The 9613-nt window shown below is 55.6% G+C and overlaps 1 protein-coding gene across 1 annotated transcript; it reads right to left on the bottom strand.

The window, feature by feature from the left end:
• Nucleotides 1-363: 363 nt before the first annotated feature.
• Nucleotides 364-4229, bottom strand: TRIL (TLR4 interactor with leucine rich repeats). The gene has a single exon (XM_031940512.1). The coding sequence runs from the start codon at nucleotides 4172-4174 to the stop codon at nucleotides 1640-1642; it is 2535 nt and encodes an 844-aa protein (XP_031796372.1). The 5' UTR covers nucleotides 4175-4229; the 3' UTR covers nucleotides 364-1639.
• Between the last annotated feature and the right edge of the window lie 5384 nt (nucleotides 4230-9613).

The raw sequence follows: 9613 nt of genomic DNA, 5'->3' as shown, positions 1-9613 counted from the left end.
TGCCCTGGCCAGGAGATAATCATCTGAGTCATTCAGACCTCCAGGCACTAAATCCAAAGATCACAAAAGGAGACAGCGCCCATCTCCTAGTCTCCACGGCAACCTCTCCTGAAACAGATCCACAGTTTGGTACCTCTAAAGGACAGTATTCCCAGACCACACACACACACACACACACACACACACACACACACACACACGAGGATTCATGTAAACCAAAGCACTATGTTTAGTGTCAGATGCAGACTTCAGTAAATGCAAAGGGAGGAATAACAATCCCATAAAGTAAAGGACTTCTGAGATTAAAGAGTTTCACCCTAAACTAGGGAAACAAAAACAGATTTAAAAAAAAAAGGACTACAAGTGTTCTCTACAAGCTAGGACATAACTTTATCAATATTTGATAGCAGAGTCAAACACCGAACATTTAGTGTATGGGTTAATTTTAAAAAAATAATAATTTTTTCACAGTGAGTTCTAAACCCTTGGAAGATTCTGCTGGTTTTTAGTAGAAAGACACTCATTGGCACAGGTAATTCACTCGGTGTCCACAGCTTCTCCCACTCCACCCGGAGTAAGGCACACAAAGGGTCACCCATGGCTGCAGTCAGGGAAGAGTTAGTCTCTTCAGCCACTTCTACATTAGGAGATTAATTAGGTTTATCTTCAGCTAGAGACTAAGGGAAGTTCAACAAGTGGATGATTTCTGTAGGATCCTTGATCCAGTTTCCCCTGGTGTTTATTCTAGTTGTCAGAGCCACAGTGACCTGGAAGAGACCATCAGAAGCTTCCCCAAGTGGGGAGTCAGCTGCAGAAGCCAGTGCGTTTTCCTTTGCCTCAGGCAGGGGAAGGAAAGGCCCAGGAACGGGCTCTCCCACACAGGTAAGGGATCCATCTCCCTCTTGAACTGGCTCCAAGCAAAGTATGCAGCCTTAGGTCCCGTTCCCAAAGTTGAACTACTTGGTGACTTCATTATTGCCTCTTAAAGAGCCAGGCTGGCTAGAAAAGCCCTGGCTGCTCATTAGTGCTCAGAGTCAGGACTGGCAGAGTCTTCACAGTTTCAAAGAATTCTTGGGTATTTGTCTCAGCAGATGAAATCCGAAAAGCCCCCCGGATGCTCCCTCAGCACACAGGAATAGGGAGCCCGAGGGCTGTCGGGAGCCGTTCCCCCAGCTCTTCCTAGCCCCAGCAGGGAATCCTGGGCCACCAGGGGCTGCTGCCTTGACCTCCCATTGAGGCTCTGGAGTTTTTAAAACAAAAACAAAGGTGTGTCTTTCTAGAGGGCAGTGATTAAACACAAAGGCTTGGCCCAAGGCCTCCGGCCTGGCCCCCGGCCACGAGGACGGAGATCCAGCTGATGGGAGAAGCTAATTCCTCCATTTTTTTTTTGCTCCCACAGAACCAAAGCTGACGGTTTGGGGACGATAGCAAAGGGAGTGGTCCCGATCCCCGGCCACAGCAGATGTCCGCCGGCCTCACGAGGCAGCCAGCGATTTTCCGGCTTGGGCAATCCAGAGCCCGGGGGCTGGGGGGCCACGGAGGAAAAAGAGGTCCCCGGTGGGGAGATCCGGAGGCGAGTTTGTGCCATGGAGCCCACAGCGTTCCCCGGCCCCACCCCCCCTCCACGGGCACCGGGACCTCAGTCAGCAAAGCGCTGCATGAGATGGTCGTCCCGCCTGCTCCCTCCGCTGCCGCCCCCACTCTCCATGAAGCGGTCACACGGGAACTCGATGAGGTCGGCCTCGCTCAGGGCGCACACGGCCGTGCGAGGCCGGTGGGACTGGAAGCCCGAGAAGTCTGCCGAGACCCCGGTGCCCATGGAGCGAAGAGGCCGTCGAGTGGAATACATCTGGCGCACGTGGACCGGGGCACCCCCTTTCCGGCGGCCTCGCAGCTTCCTCCGCAGCCAGCGGGAGGCCCAGGCCGCCAGCGCCAGGAACACCAGGAGAGCGTTGACGGCCAGGAGAACCAGGGTCAGCAGTTGGTAGTCCACGCCTCCGGCTCGGCCCCCGACGTGCCCGGCTTCGGGCAGGGTGACCAGCCCCGCGCAGTGGTCCCGGGGGGCCACGGGGCAGACCCGCCCCCCGAGGACGGCCTCCACGCACACCAGGTAGGGGGTGTCCCCGCGCAGCTCCCGCAGCGTGGCCGCGTCGCTCCGCTCGGGCAGGTAGACGAACCGGTGGAATTTGGGCTGCTGCCCGAAGCGGTCGAAGAGCAGGCGGAAGCGCGCGCCGTCGGGCGGCCGGGGGCTGCGGTGCTCGCGGACAGCCCAGCGCACGGTGGCCGTGTCCGTGCCCACCGCCTCCACCGTCAGGTTGCACAGGAAAAACTTGTTGAAGTCGCACGGGTCCGACACCAGCGGGGGCAGCATCTCCTGCGGCCCGGACGGGGCGCCCCGCTCGCGATGCTTGGCGGCCAGGCGCTGCATCTCCGCCCTCTGCCAGGGATCGCTGGCGGGCGATGGGGCCGAGCTCGACGGGGCGTCCCCGGGAAAGCTCGGGGCAGGCTGGGAGGGGGAGGGGCCCTCCCCTTCCCAAGGAGGGCGCGTGCCCTCGGGTGTCTCCAGCAGATCCGCGGGTGGGGACAGCTGGAGCGTGGTTGCCGAAGAGGAGGATGGACGCTGCGGGCCTGGCCCCCGCCGGCTAAGCCTCGGACCGCTCTGGTTGCTGCCGGGTGTCCCCGCCCCCTCGTCGGAGGCCACCCCGGGGAGGGCCCGCCCGCGCTGCTGCTGCTGCTGCTGCTGCTGCTGCTGCTGCTGCTGCTGCTGCTGCTGCTGCTGCTGCTGCTGCTGCTGCTGCTGCTGCTGCGCCTGGGATGGGGGCTTCCCGAGACCACCAGGAGAGGGCGTCCCCTGCGCCTCCCCGGCCCCGGCTGCGGGAGAGACTGCGGGCCGGACCGAGGGCTGCGGGGAGGAAGCGGTGGGCTCCAGGCAGGAGCCGTTTTGAAGCTGCGCGTCGTCCAGGTAGTCGAGGTACTTGCCGCGCAGCGCCGGGGGGTGACGACACTGCACGAACACCGTCAGCAGGCGGCCCTGCGAGTGCCAGTGGCCCATCCAGCGCTTCAGGCCGCGCAGGCGGCAGTCGCAGACCCAGCCGTTGCCGTCCAGGTCCAGGCGGTAGAGGGCCGGGCTGGCGCCGAAGATGTCCCCGGCCAGCGAGCCCAGGTCGTTGTCGCGCAGGTTGAGCTCGCGCAGCCGGGCCAGGTGGCGGAAGGCGGCCGGGTGCAGCGCCGAGAGCTCGTTGCGGCTCAGGTCCAGGGTCTCTAGGCTGCCCAGCGGGTCCAACAGCGCGGCGGGCAGCTCCCGCAGCCGATTGCCCTCGAGGCGCAGCTCCCGCAGGGCGCCCAGCCCCACGAAGGCCTCGGGGGCCAGGTGAGCCAGCTGGTTGGCGCTCAGCGAGAGCAGGCCGAGCCGGGGCAGGTGCTGAAAGACGCGGCCGCCCAGCTGCTGCAGGCTGTTGGCCGACAGGATGAGGGTACTGAGCGAGCGCAGCGGCCCGAAGGTGGCGGGGTGGCGCAGCGAGGGCTGCAGCTCGTTGCCGGACAGGTTGAGGAAGCGCAGCTTCCCCAGGTGAGCGAAGGCGTTTTTGCCCAGGAAGCGGATGCGGTTGGCCTCCAAGTGCAGGTAGAGGAGGTTGCCCAGGGGGGCGAAGGCCGAGTCGGGCAGGGAGCCGAGGGAGTTGCCGTCTAACCTGAGTTTGACCAGGCTCTCCAGGCCCTCGAAAGCGCCCCGGCTTAACCTGCCGATCTCGTTGCCGTTGACGTAGAGGATGCGCAGCTTGGCCAGAGGGGCCAGCGTGCCCGGGGCCAGCCCGTCGAGCAAGTTGTTGCCCAGGTAGAGCTCCTCCAGCCGCGAGAGTTTTTCGAAGGTCTTGGGGTGCAGGGAGCGGATCTGATTGAACTGCAGGTCGAGGCGCCGCAGTTGCGCCAGGCGGTGGAAGTCGAAGGCGGTGATGTTGGCTATGAAGTTGCCCCCGAGGCTGTAGGTCAGCACCTCCTGGGGGCTGGGCAGAGCGCTGGTCTTGGGCACCGCGCGCAGCCCGCGGTTGGTGCAAAGGAGGTGCTGCTGGTGCTGGCAGTCGCAGCGCTCGGGACAGATGGGCTCCGGTGGGGGCGGCAGCGAGAAGCAGCCGCCCACCAGCAGCAGCAAGAAGCGGACCGTCCAGGCGACCTCCATCCCCGAGCGGCCGACTGCGAGACTTGCGCGCGGGTCCCTCTGCTTAGCCCACAGCCCCGGGCTCTCTGCCTCATGCCCCTTTCCCTGCTCGCAGCCGCCGCCAGTCCCCCGAGTCGCTCCGTCGGGTTCCTTCCTGGCGTCGGAGCTCGGCCACTGGGGAGACGCTCCCGGAGGCTCGAGTTTGGACCGAGCCCCGCCGCGCGAGCACCATTCGCGCCCCGGCGGCCGCCTGCTCGCCCGCCTGCCGGCCCGCGGACCGAGTGCAACGGTCCGTCTGGGCGGGGCCGCGGAGTGGGGAGGGCAGCCGGCCCCTCTCCGCCTTTGGGTCCGCCGCGGGCCTGCGGCAAGGCCTGATTCCCGGCAGCCCGGACTGGCCCGGACTGCGGGCTGGAGGGAGGTCGCTCAGAGCTCCCCGGAGGGCCCGGCCCGTCCGCGTTCCGCCCAGCCCGAGCCCAGGTGGCCGGGCAGCTTCATGGCTGCAGTCCCTCCTCCTCCTGCCGCTCTCGCTCTCCCTTCTCCTCCGCCTCCGCTGCCGCCGCCGTCTGGCCAAGGGGGGGGGAAAAGGGCTGATCCGAGAGGGCGGCCCCCTCCCCCTTCCCCCGCCACAGCTTGGGGACGAACGAGCCGACTCCGGGGCTGCCTGCCCGAGCCCAACTCCCGAAAGTGCTGAGGGAAAAGAGAGAGAGAGAAAAAATAATAAAAAAAAAAAAACCGGGGCCGGAAATTCGTACTTCCCACACTTGGTCCCCCCCTGGGACCCCAGGCGGGAAAGAGGATCCGGCGAGGCTAAGAGCGAGCCCCCCGCGAGGGGGAGCAGGAAATCTTGGAGCCGCTCGGGCCGCCGCCGCGCTGCTTCTGGGCAGCTCCGGGGACAGCGGCCCCCGAATGGGAAGGGACGGATTGGAACCAGCTGCGGGGCCTGGGAAGGAGGGCTGGCTGGGGGAGGGGAGGGGTGGGAGCAGAGGGCCGGCTCTCGGGACGGAGGAGGGGGGCGGCCAGCAGCGTGGGGGCAGGGGCGGGGGGGCGACCACCGAGGACATCTGCAGACAGCCAGAACCGTTTTTATTTGAAAAGAGTAACCTGGCCCCTTCCCGCGAGCGGCGGGAGCGAGCGAGCGTTCCCTCGGAGCAATCCGGTGGAAGTCAATTGCCTGGAGAGAACCACCCTCCCCGAGCTGGGGCAGGAAGTTTTCCCCGAGCTTGGCCCGGGGCCATCCGCATTATATAGGAAGTTTTTGGCAGGCACATCAAGGCTGTCTGGGAAGGGCTGCGGAGCGGGCGCTGTCACTGTTCTTCGGCTGGAAGGGGCAGGCCCGGGCACTGAGGGCCCCGGGTTCTGGGCTCTAACATCTGGGGGATGAGACTGGGCTGGGGGAGCCTGGATTCCGCCCCCTAGGAGGGGGCTCTTGTTCAACATGGCTCCCAGAGAGCGGGCCTTGGCACAGGCAGCCGGGCAGCGCCGGGCAGCTTAGGCGAGGACCTGCCCGGCCAGTTTTTAGATCCCGTTCCCATGAATCCTGTTACGACCTTTGAAGCTCTCCCAGTCAGCTTCTGTGAGGTCTACGACGAATCTCCGGAGGGGGCATTGAAGGCCCATGGCATTGCCCGCAGCAGGGGTTTGCCAGACTCTCCGGTGCCCACCTGCTACTTTCTGCTTTGGAAAAGGCAACTGTGTGGGATAGAGAACAAGTTGGGGAGATACAAAGCTAAGGGGCTGGATGGGGAGTCAGGAAAATCTCCTGTCTCTTAGCTGTGATCCTGGCTATGTCACTTAATCAGAGCCTCAATGTTGTCATCTGTAAAATAGGGACCCCCATCTCTAGGATTGCTATCAAATTAGATGAGTGAATGAATGATTTCTTAAAGTCCTTAGCAAGTGTTAAGCATTGGGTTTGTAAGTTGTTTTGCAAACCCTGAAATATTGGAAGAGAAAATGCAATAGTAACAAAAAGCAGTACACTATTCTCTGTACAATGCAACATAATTATTGTGTCCAGTGTTAGCTGATATACAAAGTTCAGATAAGACAAGTAGTTCTTTCCTAAAGAAGCTTCTTGTCTCGCCTTCCCCTCTTCTCCATTGAGAGCTCAAAGGGGCCTGAGAAGATACTAGTCCATGAGCCTCTTTTTACAAATGAGGAGACTGAGAATCAAGTGGTAGAATTCAGATTTGAATCCAGTTCTCTGTAACTCCCAATTCAGTACCTTTTCCATTAATTGTGGGAGAAGCCGCCGATACAAAGCAAACTGTAATATGCAAGATTAAATCCTGCCCACACCAGTTAGAAAGCAAAATTCGATGTGCCATCCGAGAAGGGATGTTGTTATTGACTTCCTGAAATGGGTAGAATTTGCCAAGCGAAGAATAAAACTAAAATAATTCGGAGAAAAGTTCATGGCTGGGAGCTGGAGCAGGGAGGAGAGGTTTATTAACTGAGGAAGAATTTGAGCTATCCCTTTGAGAGGATTGGAGAAACAGAAGGGAAAGGAAGCAGCATTCTGGGAGAGAGGGAGAAACCTCCAGAGCAGAGACTGGAAAGGAGGCATTCTGGGAGAAAAGAGAAACCGCCTGAGCAGACAGCAGGGTTCATACTGACTGTCCAAAAGGCAAGACACTGTACTTTATTAGCATTTTCTCCACTATTTGAGTCAAGACAATTGGCAAAACAAGAGATCAAACCCTGAATTGGAGTTTGCTGATTTATCCATTTCTGTGTGAATTTAACGATCTGCTCTCTTCACTATGAGAGGGCTGGAGCATACCCCTAACTTTAGGAGAGGTGGGGAAGGAAAGAGGAGTTAGATTCTCCAATAGGGACACTGCTGCCTCTACTAGACAGATTCTAGAATGGCCTTGGGTTGGGAGGAACAGGGCAAAATGGAAGAGGAGGGGGTGTAAGACATCCCCTAGTAGAATTTGAACTCGTCTTCCTGCCTTCCAAAGGGTGGCGAGGTGGGATACAGTGGATAGAGAGGGCCCAAAGTCAGAAAGATTCAAATCTGGCCTCAGATACTTTGCTTCAGTTTTCTCATCTGTAAAATGAGCCAGTATCTAGCTAGTCTCTCTGCCAAGAAAACCCCAAATGGGGTCACGCAAACTCAGACGCTACCTAAATGACTGAATGACGTTCTGACTTCAAGCCCAGTATTTTACCCAGTGCACCGAGCTTCCTCACAGGATAATGGTGCCGAATGGAAGAAACCACGAGTTTGGCTCATCAGATACTTTTGGCCCTTTTACAAGAATCTGACAGAAGTCCCCTGCGGTCCAGGGCTGTGGCTCACAAGTTATAAGTAAAGAGGGAGATGAGAACAATTACTCATCTTCTCTAGAAATGTACTCTTTTCTATCTGCCTGACTTTTCTCCAAAGTAGCCCAGGGAGACCTGTGGGGACTGGCTTGATCTTTAGTTATTGTGAGGCTGATGATCTTGAAGAAGGGAAAGAAGGAGGAGAATTTTACTGCCTTCCCAAGTTACAAGATCATAGACAATCGGTGCACAGCTTGTGCACGGCTGCTGCTCTCCTCACCTATGGAAGCTGGTATTTATTTCTGCGAGGAATTCTGAGGCTATAAAACACCTTGCTGAGTTTTTGATGTCAGAAGATGATCACTTCTCCATAATGTTCCATTTTCTTGAAAACAATCTATCTGCCATGTGTAGTTAGTGCTATTTGAAGTTAATATCATCCGGCCTATTTCAGAGAAGTATAAACAGTTCTTCCCGATGCCACGGTTTACTCCCATTTACAAAGACTTGTCACTTAAACTCCCTGACTTTTATGTTGAATGAGAGCAGGAGTCCCTGATCCACAGCTGAAAGTGATATATTTAATCTCCTTCCGGAAGAGAAGTAGAGAGGAGGAGTGGCTACCAGATGTTTCATCATGACTGCTTTTCCTAAGGGGATCCTTTTCTGTGAAATGTGGCCTTTTGGACGGGAAGATCTTTGAAATCATCCATTCCCCCTAAAAAAAAACAGTATCCATACATATATAATGTATAGCTAATTTTTACGTGTGTGTGTGTGTGTGTGTGTGTGTGTGTGTATGAAGAAGGTGTGTTGACTATGGAGCTGTTACAAGTCATTTCTATGCTTGGGGAGTATCACAAAAGTTGTTCAGAGTAAATAGAATAAAACAGCTTCAGAAGCTGTTAGAGAACAAGGGGAAAAATAGCTGAGTGGGACAGGGCAGAGTCTACCCAGGATATGGGCAGAAGAGACTGGAGGCATCTGGTAGCTTCTTAATGTAATTATTTATTCTTGCTAACTGGATGCTAAATTCAGTTGTTTCCATGTAGTAGAATCTCCAGTGTTGTCAGCACTCTCTAAATTCCAGGGCCTTGTGGCAAAGCCCTAGTTCCCCCCACATTAGTTACAGCTCTGCTGCATTGCCCATGTGTCCTCAGTGACTTGGGCAGCGGATCAGTACAAGGGATGGAACTCTTGGCTTTGAGTCAGGAAATCTAATCTTCATGAGTTCAAATCTGGCCTCAGACACTTACTAGCTGTGAGATCCTGGGCAAGTCATTTAATCTGTTTGCCTCAGTTTCATCTATAAAATGGGCCGGAGAAAGAAACGGCGAATCACTCCAGCACCTTTGTAACCCTATTTTGGAATTTTCTTAACCAGTGGGATAGGTTTAAACTTCAGTGACATCGAGCCCTTTGGCATTTGGTATTGGCTTTATTTCTAGAGCGTATACCTCTTCATGGAGGGAAAATATTTTTCATGAATTGACTACGATCAAAGAGTCTAATAATTGAAGGAAACCTCATGTGATCCAAAAGAAGTACTCTCATAATCTCCATTACAACTGATGGTACCAATGATTCCTTCATCATAAAACAATTTAATAATAATGTTGGCCGAAATATAGGACTTTATTTCTCTTGCTGCTCAGAACAATCTGGGAAGTTGGATACACCATGATAATATCTTTATTTGGCAAATGAGAAAATTGGCTCAGAAAAGTTTTACCTGCCTGTAGTCAAAAACAAAAAAACATCAGAGATAGGCTTGGACTTCTGGATAAATCCCAAATCCAACTTTTCAATCTTACCTGCTCTTTTGTCCCTTTGGAGCTGGTGGTCTAAGGCAAAATACTATTGGGAAATGCATGAATGGTTCATACTGACTAAATACTACACACACACACACACACACACACATACATATATAAAACTTTTTATTTTCAAAACACATGCCTAGTTTTCAGCATTCACCCTTGCAAAAACCTTGTTTCAGTTTTTTCCCCTCTCTTTCCCCTCCCTTAGACAGCAAGAAATCCAATAAATGTTAAAGACGTGCAATTCTTCTATACATATTTTCACAATTATGCTGCACAAAGTGAAAATACTATGTCGGGATGCACACCTAGTCCCCACAGTCCTCACTCTGGGTGCAAATGGTTCTCTATCACAAGACCAATGGAACTG

Source organism: Sarcophilus harrisii, chromosome 5, assembly GCF_902635505.1.
Source record: "Sarcophilus harrisii chromosome 5, mSarHar1.11, whole genome shotgun sequence".
Classification (NCBI taxonomy): domain Eukaryota; kingdom Metazoa; phylum Chordata; class Mammalia; order Dasyuromorphia; family Dasyuridae; genus Sarcophilus; species Sarcophilus harrisii.
This window is presented reverse-complemented; position numbering and strand designations above follow the sequence as displayed.

Coding starts and splice junctions, on each gene's coding strand:
- TRIL (XM_031940512.1), bottom strand. CDS start 4,174: ATGGAGGTCGCCTGGACGGTCCGCTTCTTGCTGCTGCTGGTGGGCGGC.